Source organism: Genypterus blacodes, unplaced genomic scaffold (assembly GCF_046128005.1).
Source record: "Genypterus blacodes isolate CSIRO-AG114 ecotype Tasmania unplaced genomic scaffold, CSIRO-AGI_Gbla_v1 ptg000247l_1, whole genome shotgun sequence".
Classification (NCBI taxonomy): Eukaryota; Metazoa; Chordata; class Actinopteri; order Ophidiiformes; family Ophidiidae; genus Genypterus; species Genypterus blacodes.
Window position 1 is genome coordinate 115,001 of NW_027467043.1, and position 27,550 is coordinate 142,550.

The 27,550-nt window shown below is 50.9% G+C and overlaps 5 protein-coding genes across 6 annotated transcripts; 3 read left to right on the forward strand and 2 right to left on the reverse strand.

Annotated features, from left to right (window-relative positions):
• Positions 1-928: 928 nt before the first annotated feature.
• On the forward strand, positions 929-6,217 carry scarf1 (scavenger receptor class F, member 1). The gene is made up of 11 exons (XM_076171370.1): positions 929-1,152; positions 1,369-1,430; positions 1,537-1,638; positions 2,085-2,625; positions 3,033-3,251; positions 3,443-3,571; positions 3,740-3,837; positions 4,084-4,195; positions 4,445-4,563; positions 4,649-4,786; positions 4,870-6,217. The coding sequence occupies exons 1-11, from the start codon at positions 1,040-1,042 to the stop codon at positions 5,988-5,990; spliced, it is 2,754 nt and encodes a 917-aa protein (XP_076027485.1). The 5' UTR covers positions 929-1,039; the 3' UTR covers positions 5,991-6,217.
• A 132-nt stretch (positions 6,218-6,349) lies between these two features.
• Positions 6,350-22,286, reverse strand: vtna (vitronectin a). Of its 2 annotated transcripts, XM_076171374.1 has the most exons (9): positions 22,268-22,286; positions 9,280-9,347; positions 8,921-9,040; positions 8,423-8,845; positions 8,100-8,239; positions 7,861-8,017; positions 7,596-7,748; positions 6,982-7,500; positions 6,350-6,605 (listed from the first exon to the last, which is right to left on the reverse strand). In XM_076171374.1, exons 2-9 carry the CDS (start codon positions 9,335-9,337, stop codon positions 6,484-6,486), a joined length of 1,692 nt encoding a protein of 563 aa, XP_076027489.1. In that variant the 5' UTR covers positions 9,338-9,347; positions 22,268-22,286; the 3' UTR covers positions 6,350-6,483. The 2 variants fall into 2 exon arrangements, with proteins under 2 accessions (XP_076027489.1, XP_076027488.1); XM_076171373.1 differs by lacking the exon at positions 22,268-22,286 and having other exon boundaries at positions 9,280-9,435.
• Positions 10,055-15,399, forward strand: sarm1 (sterile alpha and TIR motif containing 1). Its single transcript, XM_076171371.1, has 8 exons — positions 10,055-10,949; positions 11,509-12,127; positions 12,209-12,421; positions 12,594-12,685; positions 12,805-13,131; positions 13,264-13,453; positions 13,566-13,687; positions 13,851-15,399. The coding sequence occupies exons 1-8, from the start codon at positions 10,489-10,491 to the stop codon at positions 13,972-13,974; spliced, it is 2,148 nt and encodes a 715-aa protein (XP_076027486.1). The 5' UTR covers positions 10,055-10,488; the 3' UTR covers positions 13,975-15,399.
• On the reverse strand, positions 15,784-19,436 carry slc46a1 (solute carrier family 46 member 1). The gene is made up of 6 exons (XM_076171376.1): positions 18,959-19,436; positions 18,204-18,595; positions 17,626-18,104; positions 17,460-17,543; positions 17,118-17,274; positions 15,784-16,964 (listed from the first exon to the last, which is right to left on the reverse strand). The coding sequence occupies exons 1-6, from the start codon at positions 19,274-19,276 to the stop codon at positions 16,910-16,912; spliced, it is 1,485 nt and encodes a 494-aa protein (XP_076027491.1). The 5' UTR covers positions 19,277-19,436; the 3' UTR covers positions 15,784-16,909.
• On the forward strand, positions 20,040-27,214 carry LOC143016843 (solute carrier family 13 member 2-like). Its single transcript, XM_076171375.1, has 12 exons — positions 20,040-20,257; positions 21,445-21,573; positions 21,686-21,822; positions 22,007-22,263; positions 22,368-22,539; positions 22,823-22,945; positions 23,064-23,273; positions 23,883-23,977; positions 25,239-25,354; positions 25,440-25,601; positions 25,921-26,058; positions 26,197-27,214. Exons 1-12 carry the CDS (start codon positions 20,153-20,155, stop codon positions 26,323-26,325), a joined length of 1,773 nt encoding a protein of 590 aa, XP_076027490.1. The 5' UTR covers positions 20,040-20,152; the 3' UTR covers positions 26,326-27,214.
• The last annotated feature ends 336 nt before the right edge of the window (positions 27,215-27,550 follow it).

Sequence of the window (27,550 nt, forward strand, 5' to 3'; positions counted from 1 at the left end):
GTGTGTGTGTATAGGTGTGTGTGCAGGCCTGTGTGTGAGAGAGAGTGTGAGTGCAGGTCTATATGTGGGATTACGTGTGTGTGTGTGTGTGTGTGTCCAGGCCTGTGTGTGAGAGAGTGTGAGTGCAGGTCTATATGTGGGATTACGTGTGTGTGTGTGTGTTTTCTTTCTTTGCCTTTGTGTTTTCATGTCAGGTTAAAAAAAAGTTGAAATGTTCGAAATTCAGAAAACGTGATTTTAAATAAATCTATGAAATGTTCAGAGGGTGTGAGCGACCTCAGACGCTCTGCAGACGCTCTATTTGTTTATGGACTTGTTTTCCTAAAGATGTGCAAATTATTTTTATATGCATGTTCTTAATCCACTTTTCCTCACAAACATGACATCATGATCTCTTGATTGTGTGCGAGTGTAAACGATCTCATGCTGATTGTGTATTAAAAAGAAATCAACAGAAAAACACACAAAGTCTCTGCTCGGTGATGTTTCACAGTCAGGACCCTGAAGACAGAAACGCCACTCACACTCACCGTCACATGGTCACATGGTCACATGGTCACCAGGTGTGCAGACACGTGGGACAGGAAGTACTCAGATCAGCAGGTCGCTCCAAACACAGATTCACTCTGACGTTCATGCTCTCACCTCCTCTCCCACCAGCACCAGTGGATTCTGGGAAAAAGGTGAACATTGTGTCTGTGGGTGTGTGTTTGGGTGTGTGTGTGTGTGTGTGTGTGTATGGCCATCTTTAAAAAGCTCCAGGTCTGGTTGAATAGGAGGAAGTGACTCTGACTTCCCCAGGAAATGGGAAGAGGAAACCCGAGGGCTTGGACCTCCCCGACTGCGGCGGAGCCACAAGACGACTCACACAGGGCGGAGAGAGGGAAGGAGGGAAGGAGGGAAGGGTTGAGGACAGACAGAGCGGACAGAGCGAGATAGAGCCTCACATTGTCCTCCGACTGACTGGGAGGACAGACGGGAAAGCTGAAGGGAGTCGGACACAGATTGGGTCCCTGGTTCTGGTTTTGGACGTGTGGAGATGAATCCTCTGCTGGGAGCTCTGGCCGCTCTAGTCGCTCTGCTTTGCTGCTCGCTGGCCTCCTCTGGATCTGCTCTGGATCCTGCCGGGAAGAACGTCTGCCAAAACCTCAGGTAGAGCTTCACCAGGCTACCAAACATACAGGAAGGCTTCAAACCCTCTGACAAACAGGCACCAGGACCGCTGAAGTGCCTCTGAGCAAGGCAGCGGCTGAGACAGCTCAGTCTGACTGCCAGCCCGTGTGTTCCTTTGTGTTACATCACAGAATGTAGTCACCAGGTTACATGAGAGGTGATCCGTGGTCTTCTCTCTGTTTCCTGTGTGTTCAGGGACCCGTCCACTCTGGTGTGCTGCTCTGGATGGAGGCAGAGGGGAAACGAGTGCAACATACGTGAGTTCCCCCGCTCACACACACACACACACACACAGATCCTATTGGTTTTACTGCTGCATTGTTGACTTTGAGTTTCCTGAGTTGTCATTGTGTGTGTGTGTAGCTGTGTGTGAGGGGGAGCACGCCTGCATGAAGGATGAGACCTGTGTGTACCCTGGTGTGTGTCGCTGCCCACCTGGTTACTATGGCGCTCATTGTAAAACACGTGAGTAACAAACAAACACAAGCATTTAGATAAACTGCAACATAGATTTCTTATAGCTCACAAACTTCCTCCCAGGATCCAAGGGAGTTCCTCAAGGTCCTGTTCTTGGTCCGGCCTTAAAGTGACCTCCTCCTCCTCCTCCTCCTCCTCCTCCTCACGTCTGAACTCTGTTTGTGTTATTGTGTAGATGTTTGTGCTTCTCAGAGGTGAGGCAGCTGTTCTATCACTTAAAGACTCGTCGTGTGTGTGTGTGTGTGTGTGTGTGTGTGTGTGTGTGTGTGTGTGTGTGTGTCTCTCTCTCTCTCTCTCTCTCTCTCTCTCTCTCTCTCTCTCTCTCTCTCTCTCTCTCTCTCTCTCTCTCTCTCTCTCTCTCTCTCTCTCTCTCTCTCTCTCTCTCTCTCTCTCTCTCTCTCTCTCTCTCTCTCTCTCTCTCTCGTCTGTCCCAGGCTGTCCCCCTGAGTTCTGGTCTCCAGACTGTCGTGAGCTGTGTCCCTGTTACCCGCACGGTCGCTGCCACGCCTCCACAGGTCAGTGCACCTGCAACGCCAACCGTTGGGGTCCCGTGTGTCAGTACGCCTGTAAGTGCCCTCGCCACGGCCGCTGCCACGCCCTGCACGGGAACTGCACCTGCAACGAGGGCTGGTGGACGCCCACCTGCGCCAAACCCTGCCAGTGCTCCACCGGGGGTGCCGTGGGCCCGGCCTGCGACCAGCTGACGGGCCGCTGCCAGTGTCACAGGGGTCGCTGGGGTCAACTGTGTTCCCTCAGCTGTAACTGCTACCTGTCGCCATGCAACCAGCACACGGGGCTGTGCGAGTGCCAGGCCGGCTGGTGGGGGCCGGGCTGCGACCGCCGCTGCAACTGCGACCTGACGCACAGCAGCTGTGACCCCATCGACGGGCAGTGTGTGTGTCAGCCCGGGTACCAGGGCGTCTTCTGCAACCAGCCCTGTGGAGCGGGCAAGTACGGCAGCGGCTGTACCAAGAGGTGTGTGTGTGTGTGTGTGTGTGTGTGTGTGTGAGCTGTAAGTTGCAGACACTAAATACTTTTTACCCAGGATTCCTTGTTTCCATCCACACAGACCACGCCCTCTTCCCCGCCCATTTTTAATGCATGTTCTTATCTCCTCCCAGTTTTGTCTCAGGTGTCACTAAAGCTTCTCTGATCTTTGTTGTTTGATGTTCTTTACTGTTTTGATGTGATTGGCTTCCAAAGTAAAGTGGGCGTGGCTTATTCTTCACAACAACAACAACAACGGGCGCCCGTGAAGTTTATGTAGATTTGACGGTAAAGCAAAGTGAACGTCTTTGTTGTCTTCTTGTCCTCGACACTAACATGTCTCCTGTCTCCTCTCTCCTCTCTCCTGTCCCCTGTCTCCTATCTCCTATCCACAGCTGTGGTCACTGTAAAGACGCCCTGCCCTGCTCCTCCACCGATGGCGTGTGTCCCGCCTGCGACTCTGGCTGGAACGGCACGCGATGCGACCGGCAGTGTCCACCGGGTTCCCACGGCGACGGCTGCCAGGAGACGTGCCCACGCTGCAGGAACAACGAGCCCTGTGACCCAGAGACGGGGAGGTGCTGGAGGTGTGAGCCTGGATGGACTGGAGACAGGTCTGCACACGTGCTGCTGCGGCATCAATATTCAGAGTATCAATAAGTTTGGCCCGTACAGGCGTGGAACAAATGAACCACGTGACTTTCAGAATAAACAACAACCAATAATACTCTCCATCTTCATGTAAACAATATCAGTGGTGTTTGTACTTCATATGTATGTGTGTGTGTGTGTGTGTGTGTCACAGGTGTGAGGCGGCCTGCTCTGACGGGATGTACGGCGACGCCTGCAGCTTCCTGTGTGGCCCTTGTTTCCACGGTAACTGTAATCACGTGACAGGAAGATGTGTGTGTGCGCCGGGCTTCCAGGGTGAGAGGTGAGAGGCAGCGCAAAGTTTAAACATGTGTGAGGTGTCACCATAGCAACACCTCTTAAGGTCAAACCAGATGTGCAGCAATGTGACAGACCTCCAGTGTACATGAAGAGACACATGACCAACGTGTTGATGTCATAATGATGTCATAATGATGTCATGTGTGTGCAGCTGTAACAGCAGCTGTCCGGCTCTGCAGTACGGCGTCAACTGTTCCTCTTCCTGTGACTGTGACAGCTGCCATCCAACCACTGGAGCCTGTCCCAGCAGTATGTCCATCCATCCGTCTGTCATCTGTCATCTGTCATCTGTCCATCATCCATCTGTCATCCATTTATCATCCATCCTTCCATTTATGTATGAATGCATCCATAACCTTTTGCATGTGTTACTAGATGCCCATGAAGGCCATCACACGTGTTCCTGAAGTGTTAATGTGTGTGTTCATGTGTGTGTGTGTGTGTGTGTGTGTGTGTGTGTGTGTGTGTGTGTGTGTGTGTGTGTGTGTGGGTCAGGTGTCCGTGGTGCTGTGCTGGCCGGTGTGCTGGTTCCTGTCCTCCTGCTGCTGGTGGCTGTGCTGTGCTGCTGTCTGTGCTGTGGAGGAGGACCTGCTGATGCCAAAGACAGGTCCGTCCCCGTCTGTCCTCGTGTGTCCCCGTCTGTCCTCGTGTGTCCCCGTCTGTCCCCGTCTGTCCCCGTCTGTCCCCGTCTGTCCTCGTGTGTCCCCGTCTGTCCCCGTCTGTCCCCGTCTGTTTCTGTGTGTCCCCGCCTGCCACGTCTCGCTGTTTGTGTCTCTTTGTTTTGTCCTTGGCTGAACTTCTTCTTCCAGAATCTGCTGTCATGTATGCTTCTCTTCTGTCCTCTTCTGTCCCTCAGGTTGAGTGATGGCGGCGTGTCCGTCAGGATAAAGTATCACGTGTACAGCGTCCTGGCTAACATCGGTGCCGCCCTCCCCTGTATCTCTGACTGGTCCTCTGGTTTACCCCGGGTCACAGGTCAGACACTCACACAGCTTCAGAGGGGCTTTGTTCTTCGTCTCTGCGTTTGGATCAAACCTGACTGTTATCTTCACACACACAGTATCTCACCACGACCCCGAGCTGACCTTCAACCACAGCTTCATCGAGCCTCCCTCCTCCGGCTGGGTGACAGAGGGGTCGTCCTTCGACAGCGATGAAGAGGAGGGAGAGGCTCTCTACTGTGTTCCTCCACGAGAAGGTGAGAACAGATCCTCCGTCCTCTCCTTCATCCTCGTCTTCTCCAGGGCTCCTGGGTTCCTGACTTCTCCGTCTCTCTCACAGATATTCCAGCGGTTGCGGGAGGAGAGTTCCAGGAGATGAGCTCCAAGTGTAACATGTTCCTGGACCCCTCAGGCTTCAGCAGCGAGGACATGGCCTTAACCTTCAACATCCCACGCACCTCCAGCATTGCCAAGTCCAAGCGTCCGTCCGTGTCTTTTGCCGAGGGGACCCGGTTCAGCCCCAAGGAGAGGCGAGGGTCGGCCCAGGAGCCGGGAGCCCCCTGTGGACGCGGCAAAGCCAAGTCCCCCTGGGGGGTTCTGATGCTCTCGGCTCTGCAGAACCAGGGGGGCGGATCCAGAGCAGAGGAAGAAGAAGAGGGAGCTGAGGGCGAAGAGTGGGAAGACGCGGTGGACGGACAGCAAACGGACAGGCAAGACATCAGAGGTGAGGCAGAGGAACAGGAAGTAGACAGACATTCATCCACGCCGGCACGCAGCTCGCAGGCATCAGGACGAAGACGCACCATGTCCAACACTGCTGCTCATAAAGTGAGCCACCAGGGGGCAGCGTCGAGCTCTGATGCTCAGGCCTCACACCAGCTCACCACCGTGTACGTGACTGTGGGCAAAGCAGGCAAGCAGCCCGTGTCAAAGGCCGAGTCCACCTCTGAGGGTCCGGTCCAGGCGGTGCTGCGGCGGCTCGGCAGCCTCCAGAGACAACGGGAGGACAGACCCAAACCCAAAGGAGCCGAGGCGATCGCCAAGCCTCCCCGCAGGAAGCTGGGGGCCCGGGCAACCGTGTGGGAGCAGGGAGGGCCTGTAGGGGGGGAGGAGGCCATCTGCAAACCCATCAGGAGGAAACACGCCAACCCCAACTCCCCCGACACGCCGGCTGCTCCCGACTCCTCCCCGCCAGAGAGCGCCGCCCCTAAAAGGCCGCTGTCGTCCATTTTAAAGAGCGTGCCGGAGATGGTGCTGACGGGCCTGGGGTCAGAGGTCAGGGCTGAGGGGGCCCGAGGTCAGGGCGGTGACCTCAGTGTGGGACAAAGTGAGGGCGGCTACCTGACTGTGGGGCCGGCCCTGGATCCTGCAGGTCTGAGTGAGGTCATCGCTAATGAAGGTGCAGTGATCGGAGCGAACGATGAGCCCAGCTATGAAAATGTCCTGATACAACACTCCTAACCACACACACACACACACACACACACACACACACACACACACACACACCGGGGGGGGGCTGTTTTACCCTCAGGTTCCATCATCAGATTAGAATAATGATAGAAACTCTATGTTAGACTTGAATTCAGCATTTATATTATTACTTTTTATTAAAATGATTTGATTGATTGAACCACGCTGCTTTAATTTGTATCCACTTCCACTTTATCCAAACATGTTTCTGTCTCCAAAGCGCTCCAGAATCTGAGCAAATCCTCCTCCTGAGGTCACGGTGAGGTCAGGTTAGACCTGTCCGACTGACCTTTGACCTCAGCAGCATGTGGACTGTGATTGATCTGCACTGAGGAGGCTCCACACACTTTCATCACCTAAAGCAGCCTGTTTATTCAGAGAAGAGGAATCTGTTACATCTCTACTTTGGTCTACAGCACAACTTACAGAGGAACACACACACTGAGCCAGTCTGTAAATTGTATAACTTGAAGATTCTCCACTACTTCTTCTCTGCCCCAGTGGTGTCGGTGCAGCCCAGCCAGTACTTGGCGATGGATCTGGGATATGGAGGAGCAGCAGGGTCGACTCTCTTAGTGCTCAGGTCGGCTCTGTAGTATTTATCTGTGAGGCAAAGCAGAGGGACACATGTGAGGAGACATGTGAGGAGACATGTGAGGACACGTGAGGACATGTGAGGTTTCATGTGCTGATACATCTGTGCTGAGATCGGTCTTAGTATAGTAGAACCCAACTTGTGTACTTGTGATGGGAGAAGGCACATGGAAGTTACATACATACATACAGAGGGTTCAGGGTCAAAGGTCACAGATCAGTGCTTCATGTAGAGGGGCTTTTAGAGGCTTTGGGTCTATGAATGCTAAGTCAACACCAAATATCTCCAAGTTCAGACGTTATCGTCCCAAAAATCCCCAGAGTCTTGCTTTAATTGGGAACTAAGTGTCTAAACCTTCCTATTGGACAAAGTGAGCAGTTGTACCTCCTTTAAAGAAGTAGACGCTCTGGACCGGATGACTCCGGCCCGTGTAATCCCTGTCATCTCTCCGGGCGTTTCTGGAGTCGTAGTTGCCTCTGTTGTACTGGCGGTACCCATCTCTCCTCCCGCTCTGATCCCAGTCTTGGTCCCAGCGTGGGTCCCGGGCTCGCCCCAGCCTCTCCTCCATCTCCATCCTCCTCTCGGCCAGTCTCAGACCCATGTCCATCCCTCTCTCAGCAAAGGCCTGTCCCATGTTCATCCCCCGCTCAGCCATGGACTCCCAGATTGGGGAGCGGTTTTGCCTGCGACGGCCCCACTGCTGCCCGTACTGCTGCCCGTACTGCTGCCCGTACTGCTGGGACCCGTGGTCCTGCTGCTGACCCCATCCCCGGTCCGGTTGGTAATCGGGCGGGGAACTCAGAGGAGCGACGTAGATTCTCCCAGCCATCGCAGCATCAACTGGAGATTTGATGCCCTTCCAGTCCTTGTCGATGAAGTGGTGATGGTCATGATGCTGAGGCACTGAAGAAGAAACAAAGTCAAACATAGATAAGAGACAAACCCACCCCCTCCCCCCTCCCCAAACCCAGACGGGGCCGAGCGGCGGGGCGACTCACTCCCAGAGAAGAGCTGGCTGAGGTAACGCTCGTAGTCGTTGAAGTAGACGCCTGTGTAGCGCCTGAACAGGGTGGATGGAGATCGTTCAGACATGGTGATGCACTCCTCATGGGACGGCTGGTGCTGGAACTCATACGTGTAATACTGCTCCCCTGTCACGAACACACAACACGTCACACGCAGCCAACGTTACTTTGATTCACACCCACGGTACATTCGACCTCTGCAAACTTCTTCTTCTTCTCCTTTAGCGTCAGGCCGTACCTTTGAAGAAATACACCTTCTCCTTGCCGTGGACCCCTGGAGCTGGGAGGGCGAACGCTGCGTCCACGTTGTCCGGAATCTTCTCAAAGCCCACGCTGATGTCTCTGGGATAATCCTCATCCAGGACGCCGTTGTCAAACCTCCAGTATCTGCGGCCCTGTTGAAGGTTTTACAGAATTACGTTCAGACACGTCGTAACCGTTTGCACTCAGGTGCTGGACTCAGCGGCGCCGTCCCACCTTGAAGATGTAGGTCTTTCCCTGACAGTTGACGCGGGTGAAGGCGGCGTTGATGGGCCCGCTGATGCCCCACACGTCCTTTATGAGCTTTGGGTAACCGGGGACAACGGACTTCTGATCCAGCTCAAAGAAGTACTCACCTGTCAGACAAACGGGGGAGGAATTGAGTTGATAGGTAGTGAAGTTATACGGCTACAGAACCTCCAAACCGAACTGTGACCCTGAATGAAGGCTCAGTGAGTTGGTTTGGTGGGTTCCTCCATCTTCTGACCTCTTTCAGACGCCACTGTGGGACGGCGTGGGGGTCCTGGTGCTGCACTCACCTCTGAACGCGTACATGGAGCCGTTCTTCAGCTGCATGAAGGAGTCAAAGGGTCGGCCGCTGCAGATCTGAGCGTCTGGGTCAGGGGCCGGGGTGGGGCCCGGGGTGGGGGTGGGGGTGGGGGCTGTTGTGGGTGGGGGAGTGGTCACCTTGGTGGCTGGCTGGCTCACAGGGACGCCACTGGTGATGCCGATGTACCGCACGGTGGGAAACTCCGTAACAGGGAGGTCAGTTTCTGCCTGTGGCTTGGTCATGTGGGGAACTTCCTGTCTCCTTAGACCAAAGTCCATCGGGGGCCATGTGGGCGTCAGCCGATGATTGATAGTGGACAGAGAATCTGAAACTCCAGCATCAGGAGGGGCAGTGGTCCCAAATAAGTCCTCATCCTCATCATCCTCAGCTAAGTTGAATGTGTCTCCACGTGCTGAGGGGAACAAAGAGTGGAGTCAGATCTTCCTCCTCCATGTCTCAGGAGTGGAGGAGCAGAGAGGAGACTTACTGTTCATGCTGCAGAAGCTCTCATAGTCTCCACAGCAGCTGCTGTAGTATTTACACATCGAGTCGCACTGGCAGCTTTTTTTTGAGTCGAAGCCAAACTCACAGCGGCCCATACACGACTCTGAGAAGGAGGAAGAGGAGGAGAGAGGGAGAACATCAGGAACAGGACATCTGTCTGTCTGTCTGTCTGTCTATCTATCTCTCTCTGTCTCTCTGTCTCTCTCACTCTGTCTCTCTTTCTCTTTCTCTCTGCCTCTCTGTCTCTCTCACTCTGTCTCTCTTTCTCTTTCTCTTTCTCTTTCTCTCTGCCTCTCTGTCTCTCTCTTTCTTTAAAAACAGCTGTTTAAAATGTTTACTCACCATCTGCAGCAAACGTTGTAGCGATCAGCGCGATCAGCAGCAGCGCCCACAGCCTCATGTTTCTCTCACTCTGTGTGTGTGTGTGTGTGTGTGTGTTTGTGAAGGGACAGAAGGACAAAGTAACCAAGCACTGTGTGCCTCCAATCATTAGAAACATGTGTCAGTCACCCTACTTCCTGTTTACTTAAACCTGATTTACCAATCACAGAGAGAGAGAGAGAGAGAGAGAGACGGAGAGAGACGGAGAGAGACGGAGAGAGAGAGACGGAGAGAGACGGAGAGATGACCTGAGTTGACCCTTCTCTTTCCTCTTGTGTCAGTTATATATCTGGTCGTCATAGCGCCATCATCAGGTCGACTGATGTTTCATATTTTGCAGTAGTGAGGTCACATGTTTACTTCAGTTATTAAGTAACTTGACTCATCCATTCATGAGGTTAAACAGTAAAGATAATCAATACTTCATTGATTATTGTTACTATTATGAATGATTGTGTTAATAATGTACCCCCCCCCCCCTCCCCTGATGGGGTTTTATTGATTTGTCTATTTATATTTATTTTTCTACGTGAGTCGCTTACGTGTGCTGTAAATATTAAAATGTTACAACGTTAAAGTGTTTTACAAAGCCAACTGGTGTGTTATGGTATGTGTGTTGATGTCTGTGTGAGTGACGTTGATGTGTGTGTTGATGTGAGCGTGTCGATGTGTGTGCCGTCCTCTGCCGGCAGGGGGCGCGTGATGAGCTGTGCTGAGCCTCTGGGGACGCTGCTGTGTTTGCTCTGATCAGCTGCTGGAGGCGGGGGTGGGGGTGTTTGTTTCGCGGTGCAGAGCCGAGCCGGAGGAGGATGTGACAGGCGGGAGGCTGTGATGCTGAGATGAGCCGGGGAACAATGGCGCGTTTGGTAGCTCGATAGTTTGAGTTCGTTTGGAGACACAGACTTGATTAGACGGCTCGCCTCGGGCCTTGATCCGCTTATTTCCCGGAATGAGACCCAGAGTGGCGCCTCGCTGTCACTTGTGATCTCCAGCAGGGACGCCGGGCTCAGGGGGGGGCGGAGGTGAGGTGGACAAAGCGGACGCACAGACAAACACACAGACGCACTGAGGTGCCGCAGCTCGCAGACTCGGAGGCCGCAGTTCAAACGAAGCATATTTCCAGTGTGCGACTGATCCGAGCTCCGCTTCCTGCTCTCCGTCAGGCAGTAGATGCTCTTGTCTCTGACGCTCTTCCTCTGGAGGATCTACCGACGCCTCTCCGTCATGTTCAGCTCAGACAGACTCACGGTGCCGGAGTATGTCAGCCGGCTCCAGAACCGGAGGAGCGGCGCCGCGGAGCAGAGACAGGTCTCTCCCGGTATCCACGCCGACGTCCAGGCGGTTCTGGACGCGTCACTTCCCGCCCTCCGGACCGCCGTCAGGACGCTGAAGTCCGCCACCGAGACCTCCGATTCCGACGAAACCCGCAGGGCCATTGCGGAGATCTTCCAGCTGGTGGAGGAGGCCTGGGTTCTGCCCACCGTAGGCCGCCAGGTAGCCGAGGGGATCTGCAATAGGATCCGGCTGGATGGAGGCCTGGAGATGCTCCTCCAGCTCCAACAGTCACCTGCCGTAGAGATCACCTACGAGTCTGCAAAGCTGCTGGAACAGATCCTGATCGCAGAGAACAGGTATGTACACAGATGCTTCATCTAACGGGCCAGGACCGGGGACCCGAGACCTGCAGGGGCCCCAGAACTGCAGGGACCCCAGAGCTGCCCTAAATGCATGATAATGATGTCATAACTTTTCACTTGTCAGTCATATCAGTAATGTGTTAGTGTGTGAGGTCCAGGGTTGAAGCAAAGAATCCTGTGATTCTTCAAACGTCAGAATGTGAGGAGCCTGAACCTCTCAGTGGGTTTGTGTGTGTCTCCATTAGTCCCTGTGTGTGTGTGGTCACTTGTGTGGCACATTAAGACCTCAGGGAAAAATCCCACAACCTGCATATCTCTAGTTCCACTGGGCTCATTCTGCCAGTCAGCATCTCATATAATACATGCTTTTCATCAGGAGAGATTCACGGTGAAATTTGAAAATTTGACCTGACACAATATTCCTCATGTTTCCGTAGCAGCAGTTACATGTAAAATACAGAAATGGTAATCAATTATGTCATCAATCCATAATGACTGATAGCACTGTAGTGATCAGGTTGTGTGAGTTGAGGCTTGTTGCTGTATCTTACAGAGATTACGTGGCCCGCATGGGTCTGGGGGTCGTCCTCAACCTGACACGTCAGCAGGACGATGCCCAGTTGGCTCGCAGTGTCTCTGGGATCCTGGAGCACATGTTCAAACACACGGAGGAGACGTCTGTCCACCTCATCAAGAACGGCGCCCTGGACGCCCTCCTCTACTGGTGCCGGGGCACGGACCCCACCGTGCTGCGTCACTGCGCCGTGGCCTTGGCAAACTGCGCCATGTACGGAGGCCACCGGTGCCAGAGGTGGATGATCGAGAAGCAGGCGGCCGAGTGGCTGTTCCCTCTGGCCTTCTCCAAAGAGGACGAACTCATCCGCTTCCACGCATGCCTGGCTGTGACTGTGTTAGCTGCCAACCGAGAAATCGAGAAAGAGGTGGTGAAGTCTGGGACCTTGGAGCTGGTGGAGCCGTTCATCGCGTCTTTGGATCCAGATGAGTTTGCTCGCAGTTTACTGGACAGTGCCGACTGCATGCAGGGGAGAACGGCGGCGGATCTTCAGCACCTTATACCGCTACTGGACGGCACGAGACTGGAGGGGAAGTGCATCGCTGCCTTTTACCTCTGTGTGGAGACCAGCATCAAATCCCGCCAGCGCAACACTAAGGTACGAGCTTTATTCTTCCCTGCCGCAGTGTCACCTTGTCTGTACTGAACTGAACTAAACGTCTTCTGTCCTCCTGTGAAGATCTTTCAAGAGATCGGCGCCGTGCAGAGCCTCAAAAGAATCGTCATGTACTCCAGTAACGGCACAGCCTGCGCTCTCGCCAAGCGGGCGCTGAGCATGATGGGAGAGGAAGTGCCCAGACGCATCCTGTCGTGTGTTCCCAACTGGAAAAACTGTGAGGTGCAGACGTGGCTGCAGCAGGTGGGCTTCAGCGCTTACTGTGACCGCTTCCAGGTGAGCAGCATGCAGGTTAATAAGGTCACACAGGCCAATCTGGGGATCCACTGAGCCCTGGGGTTATTACCTGTGGGGGGAGCAGGGCATGATGGGAAATATGCACCCAACTAAAGTGACTGATGAGCTCTGAGGTCAGCGTGTCCCTCATGTAGTCTGTCTGTCCTCAAAGGAGCTACAGGTGGATGGAGACCTCCTGCTGAACATCACAGACCAGGACCTGAGCACTGATGTGGGTATGACAGCAGGTCTCACCCGCAAGAGGTAAGAACTGGAGATCCTGCTCATAACTCCTCCAAGGCCAGACGAGCCAAACTGCAGCAGGTCTTGTTCTATCGGGATCTTTTCTTGATCAAACCTTCTCTGTTGGTTTTCTCCCTCAGGTTCCTGAGAGATCTGCGTGTTTTAAAGACCTACGCCAACTATTCCACATGTGACCCAAACAACATGGCCGACTGGTTAGTGGAGGTCGACCCTCGCTTCCGCCAGTACACCTACGGCCTGGTCCAGTCTGGACTGGATCGCAATAACGTCCTGCACCTGACCGACCAGCAGCTCCAGGACGACTGCCTCGTCAACAACGGCGTCCACCGGGCCAAGATCCTGGCCTCCAGCCGCAGACCGCTCAAACCCTGCCTGACAGACGCCCGACCTCCAGGGCCCGACGTGTTCATCAGCTACCGCCGCACCACCGGGTCACAACTGGCTAGGTGAGAGCTGAGGAGGGACGGAGCCGTATCCAGAGCATCACAAGTTCATAACAAGTTTATTTTAAAATCACATTGTAGATGTACAAGTTGAAAGTTTTGGAATAATAAGCATGGACCCCCTCCCCACCCCAGCCTTCTGAAGGTGCACCTACAGGTCCGTGGGTTCAGCGTCTTCATCGACGTGGAGAAGCTGGAGGCCGGAAAATTTGAGGACAAACTGATTCAGAGCGTGCAGAGAGCGCGCAACTTCATCCTGGTGCTGTCAGCTAACGCGCTCGACAAGTGCATGGGTGACACCGCCATGAAGGACTGGGTGCACAAGGTCAGGACCCCCACGGGTTTAAGCCCCATAACAGCTTTATGAGTTCTGTGTATGTACGTGTGTGTGTGTGTATGCTGGACGTGTTGGTAACCTTCCCTGATCCTGGTTGCAGGAGATCGTCACAGCTATGGCTGGGAAGAAGAACATCGTTCCTGTCACAGATAATTTCTCGTGGCCCGACCCGATGTCCCTGCCCGAGGATATGAGGGCCATCCTCAACTTCAACGGCATCAAGTGAGTCAGTGATATACAAACATACATACTTAATGTGTACCAGTATGGCAGATACACTCTGCAGCCTCTCTTTATCCATGTATGTGTATATGTATATGTACATGTATGTGAATTGTAAATAGCAGTAAAGAGATGAATGTTTAAATGTCTGTTGTTTTCTCAGATGGTCCCATGAATATCAGGAGGCCACGATTGAGAAGATCCTCCGTTTTCTGAAAGGAAACCAGGACCTGGCAGACGGATCCAAAGGACCAAAGAAAACGGAACCCTGCAACCCTGCAAGTTAACCGTTTAAGTGCCAATGAGCCCAAACACAGCGCGGCTCCCTGACTGAGCGGCAGCGTCTCTGCTCTGCCTACATGCATGTCAAGCAAAGTCTGGGTTTACACGCTGAGTTTATGCTGCAGACACTGATGGTAGAGAGAGAGATACGAACATTGGGGGTAATTCACAAATCACAGTGGAAGATTTAACGCAACCGTGTTCTGTCACTCATAAGGGGCTGTTACTGTTATCTTTAGTCAATCATGTTGAAAGCATCAGTTAATATAAATGTTAGTTTGCTCTTGCAGGACTCCTGCAGCGTACGGACGCAGTCGTCGCTCTGTAGCTCCTCACAGGATTTGCTGTGATGATAATGGACCCCGGTGCACGTAAGGAAAGGGAATCCAGCTTCAGTGATGGTCGTCTGGTTTACTGTGATTATTTATGATTTACCCCAAATAATAACACAGTGTGGGTCAGCTTGTATATATAAACCGCCATAGCTTTAATATGAGCAATATTAGTGCCCTTGTACTGCTGTATATGTGTATTCAGGTATATGTCGGCCTTCTGTTCCTCTCAGGTAAAAACTGTGACCCGTCTGCCATCATGGCGCCCAGCAAAATCATCAATAGCATCTGAAGCATCAACGCACACTAACTCCTCCATGATTTATACTCACATTCAGTCATGAAGACACTGTGAGAAGCATTCCAAACACAAAACGAGCTGTGCTTAGCTAATCTACGATAGGCTAGGCTAAACTAAACTAAGCTAAGCTAAGCTAACCCAGGTGACGATTCGTTTGGGAGCTGCAGGGTTTCTACACCAAATTAACTCAACCAACTACTGTGTCATTGAAAACTTAAGTAACTTAAGTCAAACATCAAACTAGCCTGAGCGTAAACGTGAACTTGAAGTTGAACAACCTGAAGGAACAGCAAACACTCAGCTTCTCTTAAAGTCACGAGTTGCTGTCCAGAGCTAAATCATTTATTGTGGGAGGATAGGGAATTTCATGACAACTACATCTCCTAGCAACCATCAGTCTGGTTTCTGAGGATGATCGAGCGGTTTTTCAGGCCTTGATGAACAATTTTCAGATCTTGTGAGGATCTCCAGGAGTTTCCAGTCTGTAGAAACCCTGGAGCCTCATCTCAGCTGACAGGCAGATGTAAGCAGTGCTCAGTCAGTCACACACCGGCAGAGTATTAATAAGTTCCTTTGTGACCGAAACAACACACAGACTGGACAGTACTAAACAGTAACTTAGCTAATACTTCAATGTAAACTCTTTTAAATGCTTCCATGTTTGCAGAGTCTTGTACACACTGCAGTAATCAGACACTGTAACACATAAAGTAGCGTTTAATGTGTTTGACTTGTGGTTTTGGTCCACACAGTCTGAAGGCTGAAGTGATGTTTGGCTGCAGAAGCTCTGCTCTCGTTCCTGAGTGTGTGTGAAGGAACGCAGACGAGCTGACGAGCTGCTGTAAGAGTGCAGTGATGCTGAACCAATCTGTAACCAGCGTGTTGACGAGGACTCCTCTGTCTTCATGTCTGCCTCATTTACTGCTCAATACAATCTTACAGCTTGGATGAGAGGGTTTTGATCAGTGTGGATCTTTAAGCATGGAAGGTTCTGGGTCTATGGCCTCGAAATAATCTTATAATATATGCTAAAACTGTGATTGACTGTTCCTTATTCCTTTTCTATGCCCAGGAAAACTTGATTTTGCCTCATTTGTCCCAAACAATTTGAAGAAAACATGAACCCATTGTGTGCTATGAATTCATTTACTTTGTTCAATCAGTTCCTCTGGATCTTATCTGTCTCAGTGTGAAGTGAACGCTTCACCTTCATTGAAAAACAATAATAAATGTACCCAAACATGAAAATGTGAAAATCTTCATTTGAACTTTAAAAGAAGATCTGAGCTTCATCACAAACTCTACTAAAGAATCATGCAGCTGTTACAAGACGTACAAACTTTGAGTTGTAGGGTTTGTTTAGTTCTAATCCTGTGTCATTTCCAACATAGCAGTGCTGACCGACACGCAGCCCTCAGTTTGTGTCTGCTGTGTGAAATAAGCGCCGCGTATTCACTTCCCAGATACAATCAGAGGCACCAGGAGTTACTACTAGATTACTGTAAGTCAAGATACTTTGCCCACAAAAACACATTCTCTGATCACTAATCTTGTTTTTGATTCCCAGCCGGCGCTCGATGATTCCAGCTGTGTTAGATATTAAATATACCGTCCTGCAGTACTTAAGACACACGATCCAGACACGACATCATGCATACCGACATGATCAACAAGCAGCCACAGACTCACTTAACCCCTGCTGCTCCCCGTGTGCGCTTTAAAGCTTCCTCAGCAGCTCGCGTTCCCTCAGCGTGAGGCCGGACCTGACCGCCTCTGCTCGGGGAGTATCAGGTGTTTTATAGAGGAGGAGGACAAGGCTGTATGGAGAGCCTGGACTCTGCTGCAGGGTTAAGCTGACTTCACATTTGTGCATTTTGAAGTTGCAAAACAAAAAATGTGCGAGATTTGTGGCGAGAGTTGATTTGGATACTGATTCACGAGAAACACGTAGAGATTTGAGTGCAAAATGTTTATTAATTCCCTGAGAGCTACGAGATCTCTGACAGTCGCTCCATGTTTCCCTGGTTTGTGTCTAACGGCGCCACCTGCTGTACAGGAGTGTGCAGTGGCGAGACTTTGCTTCATGTTAACACTGACGGCTCACGCTTGACTTTGTTTAACTTTTTGAGGATGTTTACTAAGAGAGAGAGAAACGTGAGGCACTTCTGGGTCTCAGTATGAGACGATGGACTTAAGGCTGGTCGGGGCGTCGACACAAAGTGCAGTCAAATCAAGAGTTGTCGTCATCCCAGGTGTGTTTCTGTGTCGGGCCGTCTGATTGGCTGTGGTCCTGCTGCTTCACTCAGGTCAGGATGCTGTGGAGGGCCTGGTCGGTCTCTTCCCATTGAAACATTCCAGGTTCCTACAAAGACAAAGGGCAAACATTTGGATGGTTCCTTTAAACTTTACTCAACCCAGAGAACAGCACAATGTTCACAGATTTGTTCCGTTTGTTTCTCAGCTTCATGCTCAGCAGAGAAGCTTCCGACTGAAGATGAGGAGGAGCCAAACTCACCCCAAGACCGCAGCCGGAATGAAGAGGATGAATGCACCCATGAGGTACGGGAAGCCTCTCATGAAGTGCAGCGTGGTCGGGTAGATGGCGTTAAAGATGCTGCTGCCCACCAGGAAACACAAACTCTCCACACACGCCACCAACGCAAACAGAGCACCTGACACACACACACAAATGAGATGTGAGGCTGTGACCTCTCTCTCTGTGTGTGTGTGTGTGTGTGTGTGTGTGTGTGTGTGTGTGTGTGTGTGTGTGTGTGTGTGTGTGTGTGTGTGTGTGTGTGTGTGTGTGTGTGTGTGTGTGTGTGTGTGTGTGTGTGTGTGTGTGTGCTGGATGGCTGACCTTGTTCTGATGGAGACACCAGTCTGGAGAGCTTTGACCTCAGCACAGGAGTGGAAGTCATGAAGAGGAAACTCACAGCGTAACCTGAAGGTGAGAAGAACAGTGAGTCTCAACCAGGACCCAAACCCCTGTACCATGTTGACCTTGTTCCCTCAGAGCCTCTCACCTGCGAACATGAGCGTTGTGGTGTCGGCGACACCGATGACCAGCAGCCCCACGATGTTGGAGACCAGACCCACCATGGCCACCCAGGAGTCCTCCAGGAAGGTCTGCAGGACCTTCACCCCCACCAGGCTGCTCAGGTAGGTCAGGTGCTGCACTGCCGACCCGTAGCCGATGAGTTCCGGCCCCCAGCACAGCGGAGCACTCAGCTCGTATAAGACGTACAGGTCCCGGCTCCCAGAATGCACTGCGACAATCAGGAAGAAGCACATCAAGTAAATCCACAGCTTGTATCTCTTGTACCTGGCGTCCTCCTCGTGGTTGCTGCCTCCTGTGGAAAGGAGCTGCAGCACCGCCCGGTGGTGTCGCGTGGTGAGGAGCTTGGAGCTCGGGTCAGGAGGGACGGACTCAGGTACGAAAAGGAAGGCGTACAGAGCTGCGGCCAGATTGGAGGCCAGAACCAACCAGAAGGGGTTTATGTACCTGAAGACGGGCAGGAGAGGAACAGTCACTTCATCTGACAAATGCTGCCTCACTCGGCTCAGAAGGTAACCATGGTTACACCTTCATATGGTTTCTCACCCTTGTGCTCTCCTCCACTGCCCCCCGATGAGGCTGGCCAGCATCCCTGAGACGCCCAGACAGGCCTCCAGCACGGCCACCCTGAACGTGCGAGACCTTCTGTCGCTCTTATCGGCCACATACGCAAAGCAGGCGGCCAAGATGGCGCTGAAATCACCTGAGAGGGCGCTGAGCAACCTGGCCACCAGGAAGTAAACTACAGGCAGCTTCAGGTACATCACCAGGAGGTTAACGGCTGCTTGGAGGGCCAAACCCAGGCAGGGGACCACCAGGACTGGTCTACGACCCCCCAGGTCACTCCAGGAGCCCAGGAAGGGAACCACCAGCAGGCCCAGAGAGAAGCCCCCCAGACTGATGTACATGTTCCAGTGAGCCGTCTGAGTTTCCACCTCCTGAAAGATAACGGTGATATAAAAACAGGTCACATGATTCACTTCACTGATAAGAGGAAGTTTGAGCTCCTTTATATTCCACTACTTCACTTATTTAAAGGGTTCATGCCTGAGATCCAAGTTTTTACTCCACTAACAGAAGCTGCTGTGGTCCTAACTTTAAACACAGTGAAGTTTAAACAGATTATTGTTAAGTTGCAACTGTATCAAATTTATCGAATCTTGTAGTAAAGTATAGATTTGAAGTTCATCTTAATGCATCTTGGGTTCAAAGCCTTAACCCCCTGTAGTGACCCGTATGTGCGGCCAGGAGGCCGAGCATGTGGCCCCGCAGCGGGCATGTAGCGCCCCTGGCTCCGGTACCTTCTCCAGCGGGTCTGGGTCCCCGGTGGAGTTGCACCCTCCGCTCCCGGTGCCGTTGTAGCCGAGGTCCTCGCTGATCCGGTCCCACAGGTACTGCGTGGCCAGCGGAGCCTGCAGCGTCAGAGCGAACATGCTGAGCAGCAGCACCGGCTCTACGGTCACGGACAGCGGGCACGCGAACGGCGGCCGCCTGCAGCAGCGGCCCGGCGGCGCGGCGCTCCCTTCTTTCCCGCCGCCACATGAGCCCGGCTCCGCTTTGTCTTCCGCAGACGCGAGCGAGTCCTCGGGCAGAATGGGCGCCGTGTTCTCTTCTTCCATGACGGAGACACAGACAGCCGGAGTGCTCTCACGGTGACGGCACGACACTTTAAGGCCTCATCAGGTGGCGTTTGAAACTTTCTTCTTCTTCTGCAGTTTGATGTCACCAGTCTCAATAAACAAACTCTCGTCTCAGCGGCGCTGACTGGGCCGATTTACGGAATCAGCGACACCAAGTGGCCAACAAGGTGAACTACACGATCTTTGGCCAGAATCAATATTACAGAAACTTTACTTTTGTCACAGATTTCGCTGATTTATATTTATAAAAACGCAAACAAAAAAAAAAAAACACATCAAACAACCCTCAAATGTGTGAGTTTATGAGTTTATGGCGTCTTTATCTGTCCTCTGTATGGAGACAAGAAGGGCTTCCCCTCTGGCAGCCAAAGTAACTGTTGGACTTTGGATATAAAAGTAAAGTCTCCCCCCCCCCCCTCTGTCTGTCTGTCTGTCTGTCTGTCTGTCTGTCTGTCTGTCTGTCTGTCTGTCTGTCTCTCTCCCTCCCCCTCTCTCTCTTTTATGTCATGTGTCAATAATCCACATGTTAATGAAGCCAGTAAACAGTGAATCTGACCAAAGTGCTAAATTCCTCTTTATATCCTTATAGCATTGCCTCAGGCTCTAGATAACCTGTCAGTCAGTCAGGTGTGTTTACAGGTTTCCTCTCTTATCTCAGCACGCCCTCTCCATGCAGACCCTTCACTCCAGAGTTAATCTTTAATCTAATCCTGGGCTGATTTGGATATATAGTCTTGACACATCGGCCTCTCTCCTCAAATCCACCGTGTTTGTGTTTGTGTGTGTGTGTGCGCTGCTGACGAACTCGTGCAAACCATAAACTTTCCTCCTCTCAGTCTCAGCCGGCTCTCCAGGATGATTCCTAGCTTCTTCTTGTGTCTTTGGAGATGGAGGAACTATGTGGTGTTGGTCCTGACCCCCCTGCTCATCCTGCCTCTGCCCCTCATAGTCCGCACCGAGGTAAGAGTCTGTGTGTGTGTGTGTGTGTGTGTCGGTGTGAAGCAGTGAAGCTAAAGCTGCTAAAGCTGCTGCTCCCAATGCAAAATGGAGTTCATTGACAGTGTTAAAGCTTAAGTAGAATTTAAACTTTTTGGTTTCAACTTGTTTTTATTCTTTTCTTTTTACATTTGCTTTTATTTATCATCTCATTCATTTGACCTTTAATCTTAATGAATTTTCTTAAATCTTAAAGTAAATTAAACTCATGCATGTATTCTTTGTTGGATTTTTACCTTCTGGTTTTATCTGAAGAAGGCTTTTATGAATGAGAGACATTTAGTGTTGCAGCTAATCTATGAAAGTGCAGTAAAGACGAGGGAGATGTATTGATCAAGTGATTAATTGACTTTGCATAAAGTGTGTGAGGTCCAGGAAGTCTGAATCCACCAGGAAACGCATGATGCTGGGTTATCACATGCACAAATGTGTGTGTGTGTGAGCATGTGTGTGAGCGTGTGTGTGTCTGTAAACATGCTAGCATGTTGTTGTTGTGCCTCTCATCCTGCTTCTATCCGGATGCTCATGCTTCATATTGATCACAGCTTTGAGATCTTCTTACTCGATCTCGACTCAGATGTTGTTGTGACCTGCAGCAGCGTCTGTAGATGACAGGTCTGAGGGTCAAAGGTCACAGGTATCTGTATCTAACTAAACTAAACTCAACTCAACTAAACTTCTAAGTTCACACAGAGGAGCTCTAACATATTGAGCCAGATGCTAAATATTGATATTTATCTGCATGAGGAAGTTCAGCTGTCAGACCTGACCCTTGACCTTTGGCCTCTGGTGTAATTAAAACTAATATCTGACTAATAAAGAGGAGGTGTGAGTCAGTCTGTTTATCATCTATCCAGGGCTCACAATCACTCAGAGTCTGCCGCTGTTTGTTTTCACTCACACACACACTTTAGATCAATCCAACACATTCAGTCCGAAACCAAAACCACTCCACACTAACTAAACACACAAACCTAACTGAACCCCTCATCCATAATGAATGAATCCATTTAGCCTGATGATCTCCTGTTACTCTAGTTTCTCACTGTCACACTCACACACACACACACTCCTCGTCCTCCATGTGAAGCCCTGTGCTGGTGTGTAAATGACCGTAAATGACCGTAATGACCGTAATGTGTGTGTTTCAGGAGGCTCGCTGTGGCTTCATCATCATCCTGATGGCTCTGTACTGGTGCACTGAGTGCATCCCTCTGGCTGTGACCGCTCTGCTGCCCGTCATCCTCTTCCCCATGATGAACATCATGGAGTCCAGTGAGGTATCTGGAGCCCTGATGGAATCTGTAGCAGCAGGATTCAGAGACCTGCAGCCTCTGTGCCCTCGTGCTTTCACTCTAACATTCCAGCTCTAATTGAGTTTCTGTTGTTCAGGTTTGTGTCCAGTACCTGAAAGACTCCAACATGCTGTTCATTGGCGGTCTGCTGGTGGCCATCGCAGTGGAGCACTGGAACCTGCACCGGAGGATCGCCCTGCAGGTCCTGCTGGTCGTGGGAGTGAAGCCGTCTCTGTAAGCTCACACTCGCGTGTTCTTCTCCCCTCTGCACCATTTACCCCAAACATAGAGTAATATATTAAAGCTAGAGCCACTACGATGGTGGAGACGCTCACCTCTCTCTCTCTCTCTCTCTCTCTCTCTCTCTCTCTGTCTCTCTCTCTCTCTCTCTCTCTCTCCCTCTCCCTGTCGGCTCCAGGCTGATGATCGGGTTCATGACCACCACGGCCTTCCTGTCCATGTGGATCAGCAACACGGCGTCCACAGCCATGATGGTGCCCATCGCCAACGCCGTGCTGCAGCAGCTGTGCGACACCGAGTCCAAAACTGAGGAGAGGGAGCGAGAACTGAGCCTGGCCGAGGCAAAGGAAGGCCAAGAGAACCACACGTTTGAGATCGAGGAGGGCGGCAAACCCAACAGGCAGTCCAAACCTCAGGACAACAGCATGGAGATCGGTACGTCTGTGTGTGTGTGTGTGTGTGTGTGTGTGTTTGTGTGATAAACAGATTTCACCAAACCTTTTGTAAAGAGTGAGACTGAGTTGTTGCTGCTTTGGTAGATGTGTACGACCGCAGCCAGGAGTGGGACCTGAAGCGGGTCAGGAGGGAGGAGAGGTACCTGAAGCTCTCTAAAGGCATGAGCCTGTGTGTGTGTTACGCCGCCAGCATCGGGGGCACGGCCACGCTCACAGGGACCACGCCCAACGTCATCCTGAAGGGCCAGATTGATGAGTATGCTCACACACACACACACACACACACACACACACACACACACACACACACACACACCAGTCTTTGCATTAACCACTTGTACTCTGTCTTGTTCTACTGAGCTCATTCTGCCAGTCAGCACCTCACATAATACCTGGTCTCTATCTGTAGCATTCACAGTGAAGATGCTTCAGTCCGTCTTGATTCAGCATTTAGACTGAACTGATAACAGGAAGCAGTGATGCAGGATGTCGGCTCGTCTCACTGCTTTCTTCTTCTTCTCCTGTTTTTTTATCCACAGTCTCTTTCCGGGTAATGGCGGTGTCATCAACTTTGCCAGCTGGTTTGGCTTTGCTTTCCCTAACATGATCCTCATGCTGGTTCTGTCCTGGCTGTGGCTGCAGATCATATTTTTGGGTTTCAAGTAAGTTTGATGCACTGTGAGCTCTCACACTCTGCGTCTGATCGCTCATCAATAATGCCAAAGGATCAATATCATGCAGACGGTCGTTCATCTGGGTTTGTCTCTGTGTTCTTCCAAGTTTCAAGGAGTCCTTTGGATGCGGGGCGACGACGCGAGGCGACAGTGAGGCGTATCAGGTCATCAAGCAGGAGTACAACAAGCTGGGCAGGATGAGCTTCGCTGAGAGCTGCGTGTTGATCATCTTCGTCTTGTTGGTTCTTCTGTGGTTCACCAGGGAGCCCGGCTTCATGCCCGGCTGGGCCACCGTGCTCTTCAACCAGGACAAAGAGTGAGTGACAGATGAAATGAAGGAAGCATCAGGTCATCAGGGACCAGCAGGGACCAGCAGGGACCCAAAGACTCAGGGAGATAATGAGAGGAAGGACTTCAGTCCATCAGACCTGTCAGAGTGTCTGAGCTGCTCTGTTCTGCTGTGACCAAAAAAACGATGATGATGATTCTAACCTTCACTCTGATAAGATTGACGAGCGTCGGCCAGTGAGCCACAACATTTGAATTTAAGTGTATTTCCCAGTTAAACCATAAAGTTTATCTTCCGTTTATCAGCGACCCTTTCATCTCTGGAGGTTTTATTGGATGGATCAATATATTTAAATAGTTTTATGGCTCTTTTATCAGTCGACGGCGTCTCTCTATCAGATCAATGATCAGACCGGCGAGGCGAGCAGGAAGGAAAGATCCAATAAGAGCAGGCGTAACCTTGTGATGTCATAGGTCAGCCTCCGTGACCTCTGCAGCTACAAACGGCTTTATGCAGCTGTTGTTGCTGTTTAATGCAAACAAGCGAGTTCAGGGTCAGAGGTCAGATGTGTGTGACTCTGTGGGCTCCATTCAGCTTGTGACTGTCACGGCTGCACTCTCTTACTCTGCTTCACAGGTTCGTGACAGACGGCACGACGGCCATCCTGATGTCCACGCTCTTCTTCTGCATCCCGTCTCAAATCCCCGGCTTTGGGCAGAGGTCAGAAGACGGTACGCCAGCTCGCCACCTCAGTATTAGAAGGTTAAACATGAGATCAGAGCATAAACTGGCTGAATCAGCTGCCAGGCACCTTCAATAACCATTGTCTCAAAAATGCAAACCTTGACCCTTTAACTTTAACAGCAGCTGCTTAGCTGAGGCTCAACATTGACTCTTCCGACACCCTTTGACCTGAGCTCATATTTCTCTTCTTTGGTTTGAAAGTATCACAGAAGCGGCGAGGACCAGCAGCATCTTTGTCTTTGTTTTGCTGAGATGATGACATCATTTTCTCACCATCTGGACAAACGTTCAGTCTTTAATCAAGTTGATCTTGACTGAACTGAAATGTGATCCGCTGACAATGATTCAGCCAATAAAAGAAGCTCATTTAACCGGGGCGGCGGCGGCGGCGGCGGCGCCCATCTTGGGGAAACATTTAGTTTTCTCCAGATCTCAACGTTGTTCTTTCATATTGAGAAAAGGCTTCACATTTTCTTGAAGATAACTCCAGTAAATGAGATTCCTCTGCTCTGAACTCTATGTACCTAAGTCCATCACATTGGGGTTGTGTAAGTTAAAGCAGCAGCTCAGCAACCTGATCTCACCTGTTCAGGCTCCGTCGGCGCTGGAGCCCGATCGGATGTTTCTAGCGTGTTCAGCGTGTGCCAGGGCGTTACGAGCGTGTTTTTCTCTGTTCTGTCCGACGGTGCTTCACACTATCAGTGCAGTATAACCGTAACAGATACAGACAGTAATCTTTACTGCCATGTCACGGCTCACACTGCTGACTGGCCGCTTCCTGGTAAATGTTCTCCCGGCTCCTTCCTGAGTGCTGGTAGCCTGATAGCTCCAAGGTCAACATGCGCCGCCGTGCCTCCGACTGATCACTCTCACTCAGCACACACTCCCTGCTGTAAGTTAAGCTGAGCGTGACCTCAAACACTCCTCACACGCCGGCAAAGCTCCGTGTTTTGTACACAGAAAGTTGCCGAGAAGATGAACGTTTCAGAGCTGGCAGGCAGACTTCCAGGTGCCGTGGCGTGTCAGAGACAAATCAGACGACTCGACTTGGAAGCAGCAGAGTTTATGATGTGTTTTGTCAGCTAAGCCCTTTATCACTTTTCCTTTTATCTTGCCGGAGTTCACTCCTGAGCGCAGCCTCTTATCAGGACATGCTGGCTTTTTCCACGCTGAAATCACAGATTGCAAAATGTCAGAAATTAAACTGGGCGATAAAGATTTCCTCCTCTTTTTCTCCTCTTGGAACAGGGAAGTCGTTGAAACCCGTCCCCACTCTGCTTAACTGGGAAGTCGTTCATGAGAAGATGCCTTGGAACATCGTCTTGCTTCTGGGCGGAGGATTCGCTTTGGCCAAAGGAAGTGAGGTAAACCAGGCGACCTTCACACACTGCAGGTAATCCCTCCTCCAAGCCCTTTGGCGCTGACCCGTGTCTCCCCCATGGCGTGCAGGTTTCGGGCCTGTCCGTGTGGCTGGGGGAGAGCCTGGCCCCGCTGGAGAGCATCCCTCCTGCCGCCATCTCCATCCTGCTGTGTCTGCTGGTGGCCGTGTTCACAGAGTGCTCCAGTAACACCGCCACCACCACGCTCTTCCTGCCCATACTGGCCTCCATGGTGAGGCGCTCACACACACTCGCTCATCTTACACGCTCTCTCTTCACTACCTTCAGAAGTCCGGGATGATTTTACCAAACAAGTATTCAGACTTTCAGAATAAACTCATATTGAACGATCCCAGGCTTTCCTTCAAATAAGCACCGTGTCAAAAACACAAGCTGAGCTCACACTGAGTCCCACCGTCCACTGTGGGATTGCAATTTGTGCAGAGACAGTTCAGACTCGCTCAGCTGATCCTCAGTGGTCTGCAGCTTTTCTTTTCTCGCTTTGATTTCCACTGGCTGATTTACAAATGTGTGGACTTCCTGTTTCCCAGGCCATTGCCATCAAGGTTCATCCGCTGTACGTCATGTTGCCCTGCACCATCTCCGCCTCGCTGGCGTTCATGTTGCCCGTAGCTACACCACCCAACGCCATAGCCTTCTCCTATGGTAACCTTAAAGTCATGGACATGGTAAGACCTCCCACCTCTCCGCCTGAGTGTGTGATCGTGTTCACGTGTTAGTTCAGTTACACGTCAGGATAACCTCTCAGGATTGGCTCCTTTGAAATGTATCGTCTTTATCATGCATCATCACTCTGCTCTTTCCAGGCCAAAGCTGGTTTCATCCTGAACATCATCGGCGTTTTGACCATCAACATCGCCATAAACACGTGGGGCGTGGCCATGTTCGACCTCAACCATTTCCCCAGCTGGGCCAATGTCACTAAAACCCCGTGAATGTGAACTGAAACAAGGAGATCCAACCAGCGAGAAGGTGAGGGGAGATGAATCACGTCAGCTCATCCGTCTCATGGATCCACCTGAGGACCGGGCTGGCGGCTCCAATCACCTGAGCGGCCGACGCACTGACGTCAGCCTCAGATCCTGTTTAAGTCTGTGATTCAGACAGGTGGACTCTTACACTTTTGTTAATGTTTGTTGTTTTATTATTTTAATGTGTCATTGAAATCCATTCCACATTGTCTTTGCCTACATGTTTCTAGAGTACATACATGTTTTACCACGAGAAGACGCCAGTCTGGGTTGGAGTGAGAATCACACTGTGATAGAACTTTGACTGTAACAGTCTTAAACTATGTTGTTATACTATGTCTAACTAAGTATGTTAGTTTTTCAGAGTATTTCTATTGACGAGCGTATTGGATGACTGAATAATTAACCTGCACTAGAAACATTTATGAGATTCTTTTTTAAACGAAGATGAAATAAAATAATGATCATTAGTGATAAGTAAAGGTACGAAGGAGGAGGAAACAAATACAAAACATACAAACCCAGGACAGGAAGTGAAAGCCTCTAGTCTGCACGTGTCACAGGGCAGCGACTCTGGCAGAGCAGCGACGGAACTGCAGAGTCATTTAGGTCCAAAGAGACAAACTCATAGATTAGTTGGTAGATTTATGCAACAACAATAATTAGTTATTAGTAATAAGGTATTTAAATGAGTTATACTACTAAGTCAACATTATGAGAGAGGACATATTGAAGAACATGAATGCCACCATAATCTATCAAGGGGCCATTTGCTCCAGAACCACATGATGTACATTTTCAAAAACAATCAAATGAAAAATAAAGACAGGATGTCCTGTGATCATGGTCTCTGTTTGCGGGGGTTCTTGTGCGTCAGAACACTTTTGTCGTAGTTTTACAACAAAGTGATTTCATTTTCAAAGACATTTTTCGACCATAGACAACCAGTCAGACTGCTTGTCCTGTGATAACACCGGGCTCCCACTAGATGGCAGCAGATACTAAGCACGGTACGCCGGACATTGGCGGATGTGTTTAGTTGTTGTTCAGCCTTGGTGGAGGTATGCATGTTCATGAGCAGCTTCTTGTGTTGATGGCTTGATGACGTCTGTGATCGCAGGTAAGAACACTTCTTTACGTGGCCACTTCGCTTGTGTTTGTGCGTGAAGTTCAGTAACTGTTGTGTTTT

Excerpts from the sequence above, each read along its gene's own strand:
- LOC143016843 (XM_076171375.1), top strand. The coding sequence starts at position 20,153 with ATGATTCCTAGCTTCTTCTTGTGTCTTTGGAGATGGAGGAACTATGTG. Across the intron at positions 21,574-21,685 it reads ACATCATGGAGTCCAGTGAG|GTTTGTGTCCAGTACCTGAA; the intron begins GTATCTGGAGCC and ends TCTGTTGTTCAG. Across the intron at positions 23,978-25,238 it reads TGGGCAGAGGTCAGAAGACG|GGAAGTCGTTGAAACCCGTC; the intron begins GTACGCCAGCTC and ends CTCTTGGAACAG.
- slc46a1 (XM_076171376.1), bottom strand. The coding sequence starts at position 19,276 with ATGGAAGAAGAGAACACGGCGCCCATTCTGCCCGAGGACTCGCTCGCG. Across the intron at positions 18,105-18,203 it reads CAGTGGAGGAGAGCACAAGG|GTACATAAACCCCTTCTGGT; the intron begins GTGAGAAACCAT and ends GCCCGTCTTCAG. Across the intron at positions 17,275-17,459 it reads GGTGTCTCCATCAGAACAAG|GTGCTCTGTTTGCGTTGGTG; the intron begins GTCAGCCATCCA and ends TGTGTGTGTCAG.
- sarm1 (XM_076171371.1), top strand. The coding sequence starts at position 10,489 with ATGCTCTTGTCTCTGACGCTCTTCCTCTGGAGGATCTACCGACGCCTC. Across the intron at positions 12,686-12,804 it reads GCAGGTCTCACCCGCAAGAG|GTTCCTGAGAGATCTGCGTG; the intron begins GTAAGAACTGGA and ends TTTCTCCCTCAG. Across the intron at positions 13,688-13,850 it reads CTCAACTTCAACGGCATCAA|ATGGTCCCATGAATATCAGG; the intron begins GTGAGTCAGTGA and ends TTGTTTTCTCAG.
- scarf1 (XM_076171370.1), top strand. The coding sequence starts at position 1,040 with ATGAATCCTCTGCTGGGAGCTCTGGCCGCTCTAGTCGCTCTGCTTTGC. Across the intron at positions 3,252-3,442 it reads CCTGGATGGACTGGAGACAG|GTGTGAGGCGGCCTGCTCTG; the intron begins GTCTGCACACGT and ends TGTGTGTCACAG. Across the intron at positions 4,196-4,444 it reads CCTGCTGATGCCAAAGACAG|GTTGAGTGATGGCGGCGTGT; the intron begins GTCCGTCCCCGT and ends TCTGTCCCTCAG.
- vtna (XM_076171373.1), bottom strand. The coding sequence starts at position 9,427 with ATGATTGGAGGCACACAGTGCTTGGTTACTTTGTCCTTCTGTCCCTTC. Across the intron at positions 8,846-8,920 it reads GAGCTTCTGCAGCATGAACA|CACGTGGAGACACATTCAAC; the intron begins GTAAGTCTCCTC and ends TGTTCCCCTCAG. Across the intron at positions 7,749-7,860 it reads GAAGGTGTATTTCTTCAAAG|GGGAGCAGTATTACACGTAT; the intron begins GTACGGCCTGAC and ends TGTTCGTGACAG.